Source organism: Pollicipes pollicipes, unplaced genomic scaffold (genome assembly GCF_011947565.3).
Source record: "Pollicipes pollicipes isolate AB1234 unplaced genomic scaffold, Ppol_2.1 Scaffold_4295;HRSCAF=5057_pilon_pilon_pilon, whole genome shotgun sequence".
In the NCBI taxonomy this organism is placed as follows: domain Eukaryota; kingdom Metazoa; phylum Arthropoda; class Thecostraca; order Pollicipedomorpha; family Pollicipedidae; genus Pollicipes; species Pollicipes pollicipes.
In genome coordinates this window covers 37784574-37804367 of record NW_023596461.1, presented here as the reverse complement: position 1 = coordinate 37804367, position 19794 = coordinate 37784574, and the positions used below count along the sequence as shown (strand labels likewise).

At 48.2% G+C, this 19794-nt stretch overlaps 1 protein-coding gene across 1 annotated transcript; it reads left to right on the top strand.

Moving 5' to 3' along the window:
- Positions 1–5296: 5296 nt before the first annotated feature.
- LOC119097500 (methyltransferase-like protein 27) lies at positions 5297–13376 on the top strand. Its single transcript, XM_037220531.1, has 5 exons — positions 5297–5431; positions 5967–6107; positions 11699–11797; positions 12626–12755; positions 13108–13376. The coding sequence occupies exons 1-5, from the start codon at positions 5297–5299 to the stop codon at positions 13290–13292; spliced, it is 690 nt and encodes a 229-aa protein (XP_037076426.1). The 3' UTR covers positions 13293–13376.
- The last annotated feature ends 6418 nt before the right edge of the window (positions 13377–19794 follow it).

Sequence of the window (19794 nt, the reverse complement as noted above, 5' to 3'; positions counted from 1 at the left end):
AGTTTGCAATTTTGTATGTTCGGTATTTGGTGACACTGGACTGCACCAAATGCTGACACGCGCCTGAGTGGCCGATTGAATACCGTTCGCTTGGGTGGGGTCAATTTGGCCCCCTGGGATCTAAGAAAACTGAGAAAGCTAGATGCCCCAATCTCACAAGGTGGTTTAGTCTTTATGTGAACACCTTGAGTCAAAATTTGAGGTTCCTAGGTCATGACCTTTGGAACATACAAGGTCAAACAAGGTTAAGCCCCAGATTGATGCATGAAGTGCCCCAATGCCTCCTCAAGCAACCGCCTGGAATCTACCTACCTGTTTTACGCAAGAGGTCACCGGTGCTCATCATAGTTCAGTGACTTTTTCACCTTTAGAAGGTCATGGTGACCAAAAACCTACAAGACTGTTTTGATTATGGAATACAAATAAACGTTAATGACTACTCTAGGTGGTATGCTCCTATAAACTAGAGGTTGGCGTGGGTCATCTTAGGTCAGCGGCGTTCTCTGACCTTTACGAAGTCCACAGAAGGTGTCCGTTGCTGTCTCTGCCATAAATAAAAACACGCTCTTCATGGAGCGCACGGAAACAAAGCGCACTCTTCAGAATAAACGGTTGGCTTTAACCTCAGTTTGACTTTTATACCTGCCCGAGCCCATCGATATTTGTCGTTATCCTAATTCCAGTTGTCTAATCGTCTTAGAAGCTGTATCAGAGACTGGACGATTCCCTAGAAATTGCCTTCGCTGATAGCCACAGCCTCACTTTGACCTGCCATAGGTCAGCGACCTTACAAGGTATAATCATTTCTGTATGCCAAAGGATCCGCTATTCATTTGGGTTCAGGTATGCAAAATTTGTAGGGGTTATGCCACGCCTTGGGGCGAAATTACTCCGGAAAAACTCAAGGGGTCTGCACCCCAAGTTGAGGGCTCCAAGGTACTCTGAGTGCCAAGCTATCACACATAGAAGGGCCGGTCGAGTGTCAAACCAAATGTCGTTGTTTTATAAGGTGCCGAGGCGAAACGTCCAGTCGGTTTCAAACACTCACAAATGATAATTCGTCAACTGAGCATGCGACTGCATACTTGGTGCAAGGAATGAACTAGGACCGTACGGCCGCAGTACCCCCTCCATCACATCAACTCATTCCCACCACACAAATCACCTGCGGACGGTGTCACTGTTGCAGGGTAGCATTCGGAAGCGTAACTTTATTAAAGGAACAAGTTATGTATTCCATGCATCCAAGCCATGGGGGTCCTTCAGTCACTCCGTCTCCGTCCTCGCTGTTGAAGTTGTGCCTACACTGGTTTGGCCTTTACGCATGTGCCGCTCGATGCTTTCTTAAAATATTCCGGGAGTATTTTTGTTTCGCAACTGGGATTTTCCACTGCAGGGGATTAGCGATAACTGACAAGACTGACATTGACTGACACAACTGACAAGACTGACATAACTGACATTGTCATTCATAGATGCAGTTCTTTATGTGCTCCTTAAGTGTCGGTAATCTGATTTTGGTTAGTGTTTCCGGAGCGTTAAGCTTCCTCTGAAGACTGTCCCAATGCTGTATCGTCTACAGATTTTTTTCTAATCTTCTCCGGTAAGTTTTTCTTGCGTGGTAATTATAAAGTTCCTTTTTTGGTTGTTGTGCTTGTTGAGCATGCCAGTTAGTTCTGCGGTTTATGAATCCTGTAAGGTGCCGCTTCCTGCGTAGCATTTCGGTTACGTGACTTCTTTCTCTCTTCCCAGTTGCGTCATCGTCGCCGATGAACTTGCGCGACCCTGGAGGCATCTCATGATGCGGTTCGTGGCTGTGTCCGGATGATGTAACTGGAAGTTCTGGTACCGACCGGATGCTGTTGATTTCCGGTACACCGGTGTCCTGAAACTGTTGTTGGTTTTCTCGATCTGTAAGTCCAGTTGTCTGAATGTCCAGACTAGAACACTTCTCATTTAGGGGATGATTTTCTTGGGGAGTTCGACATTTGAAGATGCCGTAGTGACCATCACCATGTTTAACTGCCAGAGGTAACTGGATATGTGTATGTAACTGGATCTATGCAACTGGTAATTACCGCACTGGAAAATAAGTGCACGTCGCATTCTCTAAAAGTGCTGGTGGAGCTAACTGGACACTTCAGATATTGAGATAACACGCCATATCGCATGCGATACACCGCGAGACACACAACCGATGCCGTGGCTATCTGTTTTCGTGACTGTGTCCGTAACTGTAAAACCCGGAAACTCAGCCTGATGTAATGCCACCACAGGGACAGTCCCCGACCGGCGACGCATGACTGATGAGGCTTCTGACCGGCACCTAGTCACCAGGCACGTCACTCCAGGGACACCGTCGGCCGTGCGAGGGTGTCCCTGGCGACCGGCGGCACGGGACCTGGTTCTGCCCGCAGACCGTTCAGTGGTAGCATCTAGTAAGGCAGCGTTTCAACGAGGGTAACTTTTGCATCGCTATTAGAGTAATATTTACAGTCTGTTTTGATAGACCTGACGGCGAACGACGGGTTTCGCTGCTGTTTATCCCAGTTTGCTGCACTACCGACATCGCAGGGGCGCTATGGTTTCCATGTTTCAGATGCTTCACGGAGGCATGACCTGGCCGATGGGCGACTTTCTGACAAGACACAACTCGGAACCAAGAAGAGGACACCAACACTAGCTGGGAAGCCTGTATTCCTAGGCCATACGTCAACTGAACTTAGAGTTGCAACAAATTCCATTTAACTAGGGTCAGGTATGAATGTCAGACCGAGGTCAGTACCAACCAACGCTTCACTCGGGATATTGCTTAAAGGGTAGTTTTTGGTGCTCATCTCCAATTCATTTTCGAAAGGGGCCACAACAGGCATGTTCCATTAATTTTTTTAAGGTCATATTTGGTCACTCAACCAGAATAACCCAGGCCAACACCCAGCGTATCCCAATCCCCGACGCATGTTTGACTGGAAAAATATCAGCAATTTCGCAGATTTTTTTTGGTCACCTTGACCTTTTAAATGTCTAACAAGTTCACATACCTTTAATTTACACAGCTGACCTTTTGTTTAGGGCATGCATCCAGGTTCATGGCTGTTGCACGAGGAGGTCTGGGACACTGAATACCAATCTGGAGTTCAATTTTGCTTGACCTTATGTGACCCAGGGGTCAAGGCCTAGGAGCTTCAGGTTTTACATATTAATTTCACATGCGAACCAATCCTCCCTGGAAATTTGTTGCCCTTGCTATCTTAGTTTTTGAGATCTCGGGCGGGAGGAGGGCAATCGATCTCCCCCACCCGAGCGAAGGGTATTCAACCGGTCACCCAGGCGCGTGTTAAAGTACAATTCAGCGGAATACCGTCCACCTGAACGCACTTCAAAAATGGCGCCGAGTAATGGAACCATCACATTTGCAGTGTACTCTAGGGTGAAATAAATATTGGGTTGGCATTATTAGATTTTTGTGAAAAAATATAACCATGAACACGCTTGGAGCAAGCAGTTTCCTCATTAGAACCCACGGTTTCTTGATAACGTAGCTTGAGCCCTTCCTGCTAATATGCTGAAGGTCCATTATTTTCAACATAAGAACTCCCAAGTCTGAACGCCGAAATATTGGGAGTGTAAGGCATTTGTTGAGTACATCAACTTCCAGCCCGTTTCAAAGCGTTCGTCATGCAAATTTTGAACGCGGCCACTTCAGTGACCCGTCTGGTTGCCAGCCATTACCTAATTTGATGTCGCAATTATTGACATATGGGTTGAAAACTTTGCGCTAGCTCAGTTTCACTTTTTGCAAGCAAGTACATCCTGACAGTATGCACGAAAGTGATCCACATCGTCTGGCCTGTATGTGCCATGCCCAGCTCTTCGGCATGTAGCCGATTTTGGCGCCTCGGGCCACCCTTTATTAACGACAAATGACACGTTTTCTCCTGGATTGCGACCGGCTGATTTACGTAGTTCTTCTGCGCTCATAACCCACTTCAAGCGCTCATAAAAATGCAGCTTTACGTAATGTTTTAATTGCATGTTCTTCAGCAGCAAAACAACTTTGGGGTCGACCAAAAATTGAAACCAAATTGTCACCGCGGACGTCAGCCAAAGTGGCCGAAATGCGTGTATAGCGCAAGTTCTCAGGACAGGCTAGGCGAACGTTATCGGCCCAGCCAGCCCATCCAAGCTTAGAAAGTAAGTCAACTGGTCACCTACCCGATGGATTTGACTTAAATGACAGTCGTAGTCAATGGTTTGGCGGTGGTAGGCCGCCAGAAAGTAGGCGTGATATTCTACATAAACTTATGGAGGATTAAGAGAACAGTGAATCAACTTATTAACAAACAATCAGGGGTATACCAAAGCGACTCGTGTTATTTTACATAATAGTTCAGATATATTATATATAAGCTCAAAATGTATTTAATACATGCATAAAGCCGTGCCATTTCAACCGTGTGCAGAAACGCACCAGACGCAACGTCGATACGGCACCTGTACTGTGTGTTAGTAATATCACGCTGTCTGGCAGGGCTCAGAAATGCGACGTCTTTGTCAGTCTCTGATATATTCACCATGTGATCTCAGCGCGGTCTCGGGGCCAGGCTGCACACAGACACACACCGACACACACACACACACACACACACACACACACACACACACACACACACACACACACACACACACACACACACACACACACACACACACACACACACAAACACACACACATACACACACAAAACACACACACACATACACACATATACACATACACGCACACACACACACACACACACACACACACACACACACACACACACACACACACACACACACACACACACACATACATACACACGCACACACGCACACAAAACATACACACATACACACACACATACACATACCCGCACACACACAAACGCACACGCTGACGCTGACGCTCGCACGCATGCGTCGCGAATATCCCTCCCATACATTAATACATACATATATATATATATATATATATATATATATATATATATATATATATATATATACTAATGCATGAGTGGGTTGTTCATGACGCATGCGTGCAAGTGTCAGCGTCTGAGGCTGAGTGGCAGGCAAGTTGCTTATTGCGCGCTGCGTGAACCAGTTTTAACCAGATCGCTCTGCCTGAGCTGCCTCACCAGGGTTTGAGACCCGCGCGAAGGCCCCGGTTGCACCGCTACTTGCGGTACATAAGGGGGTGGGGCTCGATGGGCGCGGCAGTTCCGCGCGAGCGCTCCTCCCGCCGTCGTGCACGATGGCGTGCAAGGCCGGCGTTGCAGCCAGTGTCGGGCCCAGCCAGGACCGCCAGCTGGTACACCGTCTCATCCACTGCAACAGCGCCGACGAAGTGCTTGATCAATATGAAAGCACGGCCGATGAATATGAATCGGTAAGGGACCCCTGCAATACCGTCAGTGCGGAGTTGATCGCTCTGCGAGGTGACCATCTCGACGCGCAAGCCCTGTCGGGATGATCGCGCTGCGCAGGCGTGACGGCGGGTGGTTTGTTGAAACAAATTACATATTGTGTCAACCATTAAAGTAACTGGTTATTTTTAAAGCCATTACGTACCAGCTCCGGTTATAGAAAAAACCGTAACGTGGTCTGGTTTGGTGTCATCGGCTAATTTCGCTACGTAACTAGAGTGAACGGTGTGTATACCGAACGGTTGCCGTAATTAATACAAATGGTTACATGGTTATCCTAGCATGCATGATTAACACGGTAATCTGTCATAGTTAGCACTGTCATAGTCTGTCATAGTCTGTCTGCCATAGTTAGCACCCCACTTTCAAAGCGGAAGACCTGACGGCTTGGCTAACCAGCGTGCATCCGAAGTCTCCTCTCTTTTTGCGTACAATTATTATTGGCTGGCCACGAAGGCATGCGTAAGTGCCGTGACGAGCGCTGCGTATTGTCTCCAGTATTTCCTGAGCAACGCTTACGACGCACATCGCCTGGCAGCGGCGGCCGTGCTGCGCCTGTTCCCGAAACATGGCCCCGTCAGCCGGGGTGACCTGAGCGTAATGGACGTGGCGTGCGGCACAGGACTCGTCGCCCAAGTGGTGAGATGCATCCGCAGCCACGAGCCCGGCTCCGAATGTGTAGGATCTTTGCGTTGGAAAGCTCGCCTTTCGTGAGAGTTCAGAAGGCAGACGTTTACCGACGTTGTCTTTGCGCGCCAATTTTGTAAATGACGGTCCAAGGCTAGCTGGATGTGGCCAAGGCTAGGCTGGGTAATCATAGACAACGAAATCGATGACGATACCACAGTGACCACTTTTGATGCCTGCGGCTAAAGTATTGTGAAAACGACCAGTCCTTGGTCACGATGGACTGGACTACACACCTGCGTGGTTTTTATGATCCAGTGGTTTGGTGTGGGCCACGGTGTGACACTCTACACCAGTTTCGGCACAATGACATCAATCGCCGCCCGGCCCATCGCTGGCGCACCTATTGGGACGCACTGTTTTGAGACCCGTACTTTTGTTGTACGTGATACATTTACCAGCAGCGTGTAACGGGGTCCGTGTTCTACCTGCTCCAGTGGTCGGAATTGCATTCGTTTTTTAAAAGTTCCCAAACCTGGCGGACCCATGGCTGGCGCTCGAGCGTACGTAACCACCTGCTCACGCGGACCCACTTTTGTCAGGATGATTCTTGACTCGTTCGTCAAGATGAGTCGGCTTCGCGTCCCTACGACGCTTGTTGGTCGAGACCTGGGCCGGGCTCCGATCTGTTTTTTTCAGGATCTGCGTTCAGTTTTTCTTACAATGAGAAAGTTTTACACGATTAGGCTCACGCTCATCATTTTTCCACGCAGCTTTCATGTTCATGCTAATCATATGAATGATGCTGACTGTTCAACTTGAAAATGTGGTTGACGCTGATAATTGTTCAAATTGTAGTGTTGCAGGAAAGTCGCTCCTGATCAAACAGCTCCCTTGCACATGACCACAAATTTGACACAGTTGCGGTCACCACCCCCTGTTAGATTTATTCGGGGTGGGGGGGATAAGGCGGATTCTCTCCTTCCCTTCTGCTCTCCACTGAAATATTGCAATCTTCTGGGCTGGCTAAAAAGGGGCAACGGTATATTGCATTGATGAAATCTGCGTATTTGAAAAAGAAGAATACCAAAATAATGTGATATGGCGAGGTGGGGGGGGGGGGGCAACAGGCAGCAAAAACTTTTACATCACTACGTTTGTCCGACAGAGTTGCCATGTTTATAAGCCGGGATTACGGCATAATCAACGCATATGGAGGCATCCGACGCTGCTGACTGACTCCGCTGACCGACAGATTGCATATATATTCCGATTTCCAGAGAGGGGAGTAGGGGCACCTGACTGAAGTGTGGCCCATCGCCGCGACGGTCACCTGAATGGCCCTGTCTGTGGCCAACAGTCTACGGCTCTGAAATCCCATTTTGCCGCCCATGGAATATTTTCGGAATACATTTCTTAGTTGCAGATTACGACAAAGAAGTGAGAGGTGGTATACAATATGCTGCTTTTGGCCCGTTATGTGCCAGATAATGTAGGACCCCTTACCCTATCGCCTGGGGCGCTTTCGCACGACATGTTATGTTCTATTTCCTCGTTTTAGATGAACGCATCTTTCTTCAGGTTTGAGGCTTTGCTCCTCTACACTCCCTTCTGCAAAAAGTGAGCGCGCCTTTGCCATTGTACATATTGACAATCATTGACACAAGCGTAGATCATTAACAGACTTTGGGTATTTATTGACACGAATGCAGATTATTACATCTGCACGCCAATAATTATCTCTTACAGGAGTGTGTTGGTTACCTATGGTGCGCTTCACGCTGTTTTGAACCTCCCGTTTTTTTAAACATCGGAACCGCGTCTCCCCCGCTATATCACATTAATGATAAGATAATGCCTCCGTCCTATTTACCAGGAGAATCAGGTTCTGTTGTAAACGTAAGGTAGTCTGTATAAGGTAATGCAGATCGCCACCTTGGAATGACTGCCGAATTTCACCTCAGATCCCTCCCATACCAGTCCGTGGACCAGCTCCTGCGCATGCCACGTACCCAAAAGTTTGACGAACGTAAGAGATGCTTAGGACAAGTAACTAATTCTTTTCCAAAAAAAAAACTTGTATGGAGTTGCGCTGTTTGCTTTTGAGGAATACACGAAACTGCGGTCAGTGGTTGTAAATATATTTTAAGGTTTAGAAATGGCTATGGCCGGACAGGACCGGGCGGGGGTGCTGAAGTTAAAGATTTTGCCCTATTCAATTATGAATCCTCCCGCCTAGGGACTTGTTTGTTGTAAGAATCAATGTGATTGGGTTATCAGCTTAGTTTAGTTTCCTTGAAACGCTCCACGAGGTAGGTTTTGCTGTTTCATTCAAAAGATAAGAGACACACTACCCCCGGGCTGGCTGTCACGCAGGACAGGCAAGTGTTAAAGGTAAACAGTCAAGTTGAACACCTACAATATGTCGTGTAGATGAAACACATCAAATCTTAGCTTCCACCCACGTTCGCGTCACAGACCAGCAGCGACCATGACCATATGGAGGAGCAGCCGCAAACCGTTGTCACCGCTCTCTTAGAGAGGCAGGAGACCTGCACTCTGACGCTCAAACCAACCCGTCTGCGCACAAGCGACTTCGAGGGCTCGAGCGGCACGGCTTACGTAATGGGGTCCAACAACCCACCGTCCACCGCGTTGACGCAATGTGCGACTACGCTGGTCACCACTGGCGCGGCATCGTCACCACCGCCATTTCACCACCAGTCGGAGCCAATTTGCGGTCGCGGAGCGCAAATGGCTTGCCTTGAACTCTGACCACTTCATGGCTCATATTTGCAGCCCGTGCTGAGCGACAGATGTTGGACGTGGCGAAGTGCGCGAGCGGTGGTGGGAATGTTTTTCATTGAAATGAGCCGCATTTGGGACAGACACGCCCCTGTACGTCATTTCCGCGTGCGCAGCCCATCGCCGCCTCCTGTCAGTGACGAGACACTGGAGCTGAGTGAGCTGACGCCGGGGTGCCACGAAAACAGCGCTGATTTTACGATCTATAAGCAGCTGAACATTACGGTAAAGCGAGCCATTAGAAAGGACTCTCAATACGTTTTCATGCAGCGCATAAAGGATACACATCCATCGATGCTGTACCGCCAACCACAACCTGTAATAACACCCAAACGGGTCCACCCACCCAACCGGTGAACCCCACACCGGACGAACTAGATACCTTGTTCACCTCGGTCGGTACTGGGCAAGGCCATCACCGACTTCCACCCATCGGGACGCAGCCAGTTAAACGCCCGTCTTCTTCGTGCGAACACGGGTGCGATAAATATCGCGCCTGTTACATCTGACCGGCTTCAGCGGGTCCCATTTTCACTACCAAGGCATCAAGAGTGGAAGCTGGCATATCACTCCATATCTTGAAACTCAGTTTCTGCGTCATCGGTCGAGCCTTACTTCGAAATTATGGACGCCGCAACTATCGACGCCAACACTAACGTCTCAAAAACCATGTCCTGTAGCTGGACAAGTGCCGCTGGAGTGCTAGTTAATAAAAAGAACGACCCGTTTGCATTATCGAACTTTATGTCCGTTCCGCTGGTTCCAGTCCTATGCAACGTTGTGAAAATGCTCGCTTCATCAGCACCTCACGCTTGCCTGAAGCACAGAGCCTTTCTGGTGCTGACCAGCACGGAACATCACGTGACCCGTACGGCTCTTTTAAATGTTATAGATGAACTCTGCATGGCATGGACCGATCCGAAGTGACATTTCTTACACTTCTAGACCTAAGCCATTGTTTTGATGTAGTCGGTCACAACCCTTCTTACGAAACTTCAGCTGTTCCAGATTTCCACCGCATGGGAAGAACTATCTTGAGCGTCACGTAAAACCTTCTGACATTAAATTTGTACTTGAAAAATTGCATTCAAATGGAACTTCATATACGTTTTCTAGTCCATTAAACATCACTTGTGGGACTTTTCCGGGCTCCTGCAGCGGTCCTCTGCTAGATAACATGGCCAGTAATGAGCTCACTTGCCAAATGCCACTTGAAATCAACAGTTTCCGTGCAACAGTATCCCGTTACGTTCACGATGCGCAGATTGCCGTCACTGGACCACGTGGCAGGCTGTCAGATCCGCGCCGATCCCTGGGGACCAAGCTCGACGCCATATGCATGCGGTTTCTCCAACATGACATGATGGTTAACGCTGGTAAGACGGAAGTTTTGCTCTGCGGGGACAGGCGTCAACTCAGCTAGATTCGCGCGTCTCGTTTTTCGATTGTCTTGTCGCCTGCGACTGAGATTGCGATTTTGATTTCGATTGCGTTCTCGATTGCGTTCTTGACTGCGTTCTTGTCGATTCGCCCGTCATTTTTATGGATGTCTCCGATGTGATCGGATGATCAGATAGTGTAAACAAATTGAGGCCTAGTCATGGATCATGCGCTGTCCCGAGAATTGCTTGCGATGTTTATAGTTGTTTGTGCCCTCCTAAATGCCAAACGCTTGGTCTGCCACGCATTATGGACACGCTTGTGTTTTCCATATCGGTTGCTGCGCACAGGTCTATGGGAGCGCGAAGAGCTCGACTGTTTTTGTAAAGATTTAATCCAAACCTTTTGAATGCATGCATTTCCGGGATTAGAGCTCACGCTGGGCGGTGCCTGTTGTGTGAGAACTGACCTACCATCTGATCACACCATTGCAGGCAACGGTAAAATTTAGTGACGAAAGTTTAATGTGCAGCAATGCTCGGCATGGTCCGTCCTGCTCTTTGACGTCAACTAATATTTAACGCGACCGCTGCCACCGGGCGCAGGCCATACCTGCGAAGGGCAAATAGCGAGCGCCTAAAGCGACCCGAACAAGCCCCGCCACGAGTGGGGAGATTGGAGGGCAGACGCTCTAACCGACTGAGACCCTGGGACGACTGTTGTGACATTGCAGGGGGTCTTTAATTTTGCAGGAAGGGTCGGATCTTCAGGCGACGTAAATTTGACTATGTGTCGGATCTCCGGGCGACGTGATTCGATCATGCGTCGAATCTCCGGGCGACGTGATTCGATCATGCATTGGATCTCCGAGCGACGTGATTCGATCATGTGTCGGTTCTCCGGGCGACGTGATTCGATCATGCGTTGGATCTCCGGGCGACGTGATTCGATCATGCGTTGGACGTTTTACGTCGGTTCGACTGGGCTAGTTCTCAAAAGTTCATCGACTTGCAAATGCATTCTATGCCAGATGCATTTGCACGAGGCCGCATTTGCGCTTGCAAAAGTGGAGAGTGCCCCTGTTACAGTGTGCGCAGTTATAGCCAAGCGGTGGCTACTGTTGTGTTGTTTACACGAAATACGTGGCCTCATGACGAGCAGGTAATCCCGAGCCCTCGTTTACGGCCGGTGCCACACGCGCATCCAGACTGCGCCCCTCGCTGTTCGCCACGGCATATCGCCATACGTTAGCGTGGCCTGTGCTCAACTTTCCGTTACCCACGTAAAACAGCTTGGCGTGCAGGGCTAATTGGGGCAAATTTATTGTATAGCATATTAGATGCTGCACGGCGTCATGGCCATCGCTGGCGAAAGCATGGCATAACTGCTGCTTGACGAATTGGTTGCACTGTTTTCAGCTGCATGATGCGGGGGTCGTGCACCTGGACGCTCTGGATGCTTCAAGCAAGATGATCGAAATTTCAAGGGCACGTGGTGTATATCGGCGACTTATTCAGGCAAGTTCTACTCTGATTAGTGTGGTAGGTATACATCACTTTGAACTGAACAACGCTGTTGAAAGACAGATGCGGCTACGTATGAGCGTCATTTGATATTGGATGAATGTGTGTTTATTTCGTGTTCTGGCCTCGTATGCTTCAAATGCAATGTGTTCACTAAGAAACCAGCACCAATACTAACAAAATAAACAAAACAACACCATCAAAGTTAAACTGACAAAACTGCCCGAAATGCGGATATGTTGCGGCTTTAGGAAAGTCGTTCAACCCCAAGAAACTGCGCATAAATGAAAACATCCTTCTTGGGCAGAAGGGGCTGCGATTCTTTGCGCCGCGAGTCTGCTCATAAGAAGCAAATTTATGCAGTAATGAGAATGTATTATTTCTCCTACTCACCGCTGGTACCCGCATGCCAGCCTCCTGTGCCGTTATCTCAAAGCTAAAACTGCAGACCTACTGCACCGCTAAGGACGAACAGCTGACACGAAAAGATCAGGAGTGGGTGTGCTAACGTGTGGATCAGGAGCAGAATGGAGATATTTCTATTTTTACCCATATACCGTCATACTTTTTCGTTGAAGCCGATGACAAGCGTCAGCGCACTGTCGTGACGTTCACCTCACTGATGTAATTCTGCGCATTCTAAATATGGAACTAACTGCTGAACGAACCTCTCCCACTGCGAACCCCAACCCGGCCTAAATTGCCCTAAAAAGCTCACGCCTGAGAAAATGGTCACGGCGCTGCCCATGAACCCGAATTGCAGAGCTTCAGATGCCATCGGTCTCGATCTAAGCCTGAGACTGCATATGTTTGCACCATCAGGACACCATTGGGAGTCATAGGATTGACGTGCAGGACAACACTTACGATGCTGTGACGGTGGCCGGCGGGTTCGTTCAGGGCCACCTGCCAGTCACCGCCTTCGACGAGATGATTCGGATCTGCAAGCCAGGTACGATGCGCCCCGCCGGCGTGGCCCGCGCTCCCTCAGACCATATCCGACAAACGGAATAAACACTGGAGGCTGTGGCTGCATGTCTGCTGGCTTCTGTCCAGGCCTAAATATTTGCGAGCACTTTCTTATCCCAAACCGTGGAACAGGCGTGGATCTCTGGTCCGAAACTGTCAAAACAAGAGAACATTAACGATTACTGCACTGTCAGAATTTTTCTCATGAGCCTAAATGTCAGCAGCGATGTCTTTACCAGGCGGTCCTTTACAATGGTGGCAATGTAGCCATGTAACATGTGCCCATTTTGTATGTGCGTCCTGGTGATCTTTCTGACTCGGTCGTTTTACTGCAGGTGGCTACATTGTGAACTCGATGCGTTTCGAGTACCTGGTGACGGTGAAGGAGTACCATGAGTTGGAGCCGCACATGGACCGGTTGGAGCGTGCCGGCCTCTGGAGACAGGTGGACCGCTACGTGACCGATGGGTATTTCCAACACGTCAAGCAGGGCATCACGCATGTCTACCAAAAGCTGTGACATCGCACCGACCGGTCCGCTGTGGCAATGGCGGATCGCAGGGGAACGTGTGGTAGTGGGATGACGGTAAATGAGAGTGTCGTACGATACGGTTGGGCGAATAAATGCTCCGCACAAAGCTCGTTGAGTAAGGCACGAATGGCGAAGAACGGTAATGCATGAGCGATAATCGCAGCGCACGTGGCCCTCCTGAGGCGGTCCACCGCGCAAGCGACCATCGCTATGGCCGCTCCTGAGCCGTTCCTAAGCACCCTACAGCCGAACTTTAGGGGATCCCGAGTGTGCGACAGCCGCTACTGAGTCGTTCCTGGGCACCCTACAGCCGAACCTCAGTGGCTCCCAAGCCTGCTACAACCGCTACTGAGTCGTTCCTGGGCACCCTACAGCCGAACCTCAGTGGCTCCCAAGCCTGCTACAACCGCTACTGAGTCGTTCCTGGGCACCCTACAGCCGAACCTCAGTGGATCTGTAACCTGCTACAGCCGTCCTGAGTCACTGCCGAGCATTTTACAACCGCTTTCCAGGGCACGCAAGGTCACAGCTTCGCCAACATAATATTTATGCCTTCAGTTTTATATCTGATTCGTGCACCGCAGCGTTAGGTGCATTATTCCCGCCGGGAGGGGGGGGGGGGGGGAGGGGGAGGGTGCCAGCCCCTCTAATAGCTGCACTGCGCGCCATAGTCGCACTGTAAAGCGCCGCGGCGCCTTCCGCTATCCTCTCTAGGCCGCCATCCAGCCAATGATGTCGGTGGTGGCGGCGCGAGCGCCCCTGGCCAGGGCCTGTTGTCATAAAACAAAGCTGCGGTGTGCATACGCTCAACTACGTTCCTCCGGCAGGAGATAGGCCGCATGTGAAAAACACATGCACCACGAACCACAGAGCTTCGTTGAGGACTATGCACGAATGAAATACGAATCGAAGCTAAAATAAAAGGAGACCGTCCTGATGTTGCATCGTCCACAGATTTTTCTGATTTAATCTTCCCTGGAAAGCTCTTGCACGGAAATGATAACGTTGCCGTTGGTTCTTTCCTCGCAGCATCGTCGACATCAATCAGCATGACAGATATAGGCCACACATGTATGAACTATACAAATTACCAAAAGACAGCGTTGCGCAAATGCAACCGGCGACAATGGCGCAACTAGAAAACTAGAAAGAGGAAAAAAGCCACGCAACCGAACAAATCACAACACAGTGAGCGCTGGCACTAGCCCTAGAACATGTATCAACTTTCCTAACCTTGAAATTTGTTCACACCGGACGGTTCAGAATGACAAAAATCGGCAGAGTATAGCAACAAAGGACCAAGATGATCAAAGTCACCTTCCCAGAAAGACACATGCAGTTTTATACCCAGCAATACATTATAATAGACAATGGGGCATCATATAGTAAGTGAAACGATCAACAATACAGTATCAAGAGCACCAGAACTTCAACAGTGAGCATTTCTGCTTAACGCAACTTGTAACATGTTATCCTATATACTTCCACGGCGGACAGTGGCGTTCAGAGCTGTCAAGACACAGTGACCAGCCAGGATGCCAAATCAATACCGCATGATGCGCAAAGCCAGAGTTGGCGTAAGGTAAATGCTCCATGAAATGTGATGCTTGCAAGTTGCAAGGAACTGTAAGACTGTGTCAGAAGTGCCCACTCAACTTCAATAATCCAACGCTTGTGGTACCTTAGATTCCGTCGCGAAATAGTAGGCAAAACCATTGCTAGCTGCATGTTAGTACGACTCACTTGGTCTGTAACATGACTTGACACATAAAAACATGTGATTTGATCCCTCACCTAGATACCTACTACAGTGGTTGAAAATACTGGCAATGGGTATTACAGCCTCCGTGTAGCGACGTTCCCTAGCTGAACACAACTACATTAGAGGCATATCTGGCTAGCACCGGCAGCTGTTGCTTCCTGTGCAATGAGCGCAGGCAGATCAACATATTGCGGGGCTTGCGAACTTCGACAAATCTATCGTGAATAGGTGCATTGTAACGGGCGCGAATATGTCGTCATACCTACAATGTCCTTTCACTGTAACAACTTGAATAGCTGAGCTGCTACACGATATCAAAGGCCGACATTGCAAAACTTTGAGTCCTGAACATGATATACTCGTTAAGGTGCGTCAACAGTAACGTAATCAAGTAAGACAAAGAGACTATTTGGCACTGAAGCCCAAAAGTACACGGCATAGCAAAAGTTTTTCGCTAGAACTTAAATTCGTGACGCGCGAGCCGATCAAAATATCGCTGTGAATAGACGCCTGGCCTTGCAGTCACCGATGCTGGACGGCGCCGTCGCCGCAGGCAACACTAAGCCGTGGGCGGCAAGAGGTACAAAATGGCTTTGAATATAGAAACGATGCTTCCGAGCGCTTCTTAAGACGTCGCAAGAAAACGTCCCGATCTGAGGTCCAATATGCAGGTCAGACATTGCTCGATTGATTGTCATATAGCAGAAACTTCATGTGTTGTTGAGTATGAACTCGTATTAGCACGTTGGTTGGTGCTGCTTCAGGCTTTCACTTTTTTAAGTTAACTCACGTGCTGCAAGCAACACCATGCATAGCATAGGACTCAAAATGTTTTGCCTAGTGCACAACTTAGTACATATAGCAAGGTTTGTAGCCTGCACCACGGGCGTAGAGGAGGGGAGGGGTAGGGTGACCCCATGCACACCTTGCTCCTGGCTGGGTCTGCTTATTCGGTGCACGGACCCAAACGCCGAGTGGGAGCTCCGAGTGCTGGTCAAGCGGTCCGTTCTTCGGCCTAGTGTCTTTCGAATGACTGTCCTGCATCCGAACAGCGGACGGACGGAATGGTGCGGCGGCGGCGACGGCGGCGGCGTGTATCATTAGGTGAGATACATGCTCTGCCGTAATGGCGGCTGGCGGAGTAGGTACCGGGGTGTCTTGAGGCGGCCGTGTGTTGTAGCTGGATTAGCGCTGTTCCATATAGGTACACGTTTCAATGAGGAATGAGCAGAAACCTCTTGGGGCGGGTTATTGCCAGATTATTTATTTTTAAGGGCGTGTTAAATTCACTGCGTACCGCAAAATGGCATGGCATGCTCTCAAACTTATCATTACATGGCCACCCGAAGTTTGCTACCGTCAACCTGTAGTCGTGTGCTATTGATGCCTGTCAAACATTGGGTAAAGCGTCCCGGGCCCTGTATGTGTGTGTGCACCCGACTGTGTGCACAGCGGCTGACACTTGCCTCTGGCAGTTGATGAGAATAACATCACGCGCATAGATTCTTACCCCACCGTGCATGCCATGGACTCCCGTGACTCAGTTGGTTAGAGCGCCTGCATTCCAATCCACCCACCCCTAGCGGGGTGGGTTCGAGTCAGTGAGCTAGAGTCGCTTTTGAACTAGAGTGGGAGTGAAAAATTCCATCGCAAAAAGACCATGCGGGAGTGAAAAATTCAATTAACAAAAGATGGAACTTATGAGCTAGTGGCTGATGCAAACAAAGATATCCACTTCAAGTTCGCATGGACGTAGCATCATAAAACTGACAAAACTTTTTTGTTTTTTAACATCTTAGGCCATTAAAGTGAGAAAGAATACATTAAAGCATAATAATTTCCTGACAGCGTAATGCGCTTAAAAAATTATTAACACCAATAATTTGATGCTGCACTTTGCACTTCCGTTCCACAGCACTTTTAACACCAAACAAAGCAAAGGAATTCAATAGCAAGATAACAGTAGATAATTCAACAAGCATAACACACTAAAAAAACCTTGGAATCCTACACATCAGCCCATTACCAAGTCAAACACAACAGACATACCTCTAGCTTCTGTTAAGATGGGGTCAGGGAAAACAAACATTTGGTTACTGTTTCTTACAAAATACCAATGCTTATTTCCATGAAAGTAGCCAAACTATGCCTGACCTAAAGAGGCCTTACTTCATCTCATCCTGTCTAACCTGTTTGTATCACAGCAGCGGTTGTGAGTTAATGATTCTTACACAATTCCTATTGCCACTTACCATGCACTTAACCAATTTAACCTGACTTACAGTAGCCCATATGTTGAACATCATCTCAACTCACCTATCTGTTGACAGCAGCACTTGTGACAAAAACATGATAAAGCTCATTTTTGGCTGGTTCCAACTTGCATTTTTATTCAGTTCATTTGTGTATGCTTGTTGACACCAGATAAAGTTGACAACGCACAAATCAAAACACTTGAAATCACTCTGAACAACTTATTCTGATTGCCATGGTTAACCTATGTTAAGGGCAATAATGGGCATGCTTTACAAAACAATCTCTCTTCTCCAAAAGTAACATAACTTTAGATGACCATGCCAGTGTTGCTGCTTGCCTTTTCAGCTGCAGCAAGGGCATCTATCTTGGCTTGTTTATTCATCTTTAATGAAAAAGTCCGAGATGTTGTCTTCACATTTTAAATGTAATAGTCTGACTATTTGGTACATACTGATATTTACCTTATATTATGATTGCTATGCAGCTTAGAGTATCCCTGTGTCAAAGATATAGTGTTATATACAGTACAGTCATTTGCCAGTCAGCAAACCATGACATCTATGGAAAACATATGGTTAAATCAACCATGAGGGGCCACTTCAAGAAATTTGGGGCAAATAATCGAGAATATGGAACAAAATAAGCCCGTTGTACGCCATTTGACATCATAATTTGTCTTATGACAAAACTCGATGGATTAAAACAGAAAACGGCTAACTCTGGTTACCAAGCATGTGTTGAAAGCAGGTAAGGTAGGCAATTACTTGGTCCTCAGGAGACTTAGTGGCTTCTTCCTGCTCCCCCAAAACAAAAAGTCAATACCTTTCGCATCGTCTGCCGACAAACAGAGTTATCCCACTCACCCTCTTAATATAAATATCAATCATGCCCACCAATCTACGAGAGTAAAATGCGAAACAAGTAAGAGGTGTGCATGATAAACATTTCCAGAGGGCGGAATTTCGCCATCAAACACTTCTGTATTAGCTGCGTCAGGTCTGTCCCAAAGCTCTGTATGGCAGCATAATGATAGCCTTCTCAGGTAGCCTGGTGAGTTAGACACTCGAAAGGCTTAGATTTACCATTATCGAGCACCGCCATGCACCAAGAAAACGGCTAACCGAGGGTTTAACAGGGCAAAAATGGCGGTAAAAATAAGTTCCGTGCTTCAAATTGTCTCCTTCATTCTCTGTGAATTGTTCACTCTTGGGTGCATATGAAACATGTTTGGGCGGCTGGTGAGTTAGTCCAATTTATGTATAAAATACGTGCAAGTTCGTAGTTGGAGCATATTGCAGAGAAATTGGTCAACACTTCAAGCAACAGATGGTACCTCTAAAGGCAATCAGAAAGGAAGGAAGAATGCAGTGGTACACACTCGTGGGATACCAGGAAAACCAGAAGTAGTTAAATAAACATAAAGACTGATACTTTCTTGGCAAAATTTTGTAATCAGCTGACTTGACTTAAAATCTGTTAACATGAGCGCTCAAATGGTGATACCCTTTTTGCAAATTTTATTTATAAGACATTTTTAAAATTTTTCACTCCTGCATTTCGGGAGTGGTGCAAGTTAGTGGTCAAGATTCTTCGGGTAAAATAAATACGTGGAGTAAAATTCTCTACCCGGCCCTGCGTGTGTTTGCACCGGGCTCTGCTTTCATGGTGTGATGGTGAGACAAAAAAATTGGGGATGCGTGAAAACCTTGCATTTGGCACACAGCTGCCGGTCGTGATGCATTTTGTAAACAAACTTAACTTGATGCGTGCAGGCAGCTGGAGTCGCTGGGGCTCTTGGACTTGGAAGTACCTGACGCCCTTGGTCTGTGCATACATAGACATGATTTAGATGTAGGTGAGGCAGGACATAGCCATAGGTGTCCAGGTTCTGTGGAGCCTTGTTTATGCTTGGTGGTTTCAAGTGAGCTCGGTTTTGGATGACATCTGAGAACCTCAGCGAGGGAATTGTGGGTTCGGCATATGCTATTAGACAATGCCAGGGAGGAGTGTGAAAAATTCACATACAATATGGGGGAAAAGGAGGGAAAAATCTATCCTCATAGGGCGTTGCCGTACACCCAAAGTCGGCAATTCTAGGACACTGGTTTGAGTCGCTTTCGGGCGCGCGCTATTTGCTCTTGACAAGCATGGCCTGCGGCCGGAGGCAGCGGTCACGCTAGAGGTCAGTTGATGTCAGGGGCGGGACGGACCGTGCCGAGCATTGCGGCACGCCAAGCTTTCGCCACTAAATTCTGCCTTTGCCTGGAATTGCGCGATCGGATGGTGGGGGTCAAGGTTCACACAACAAGCACTGCTTAGCGTGAGCACCGATCCCAGAAACCCATCCATTCAAAGAGTTCAGGTCAAATTGATGAAAAAAAAACACCACGCCTTATCACTACGCCTCTTACCACTGCCGCAATGGTTCAATACTGGACAGTTTCATCACACACAGTGTGATCCATGATTCAC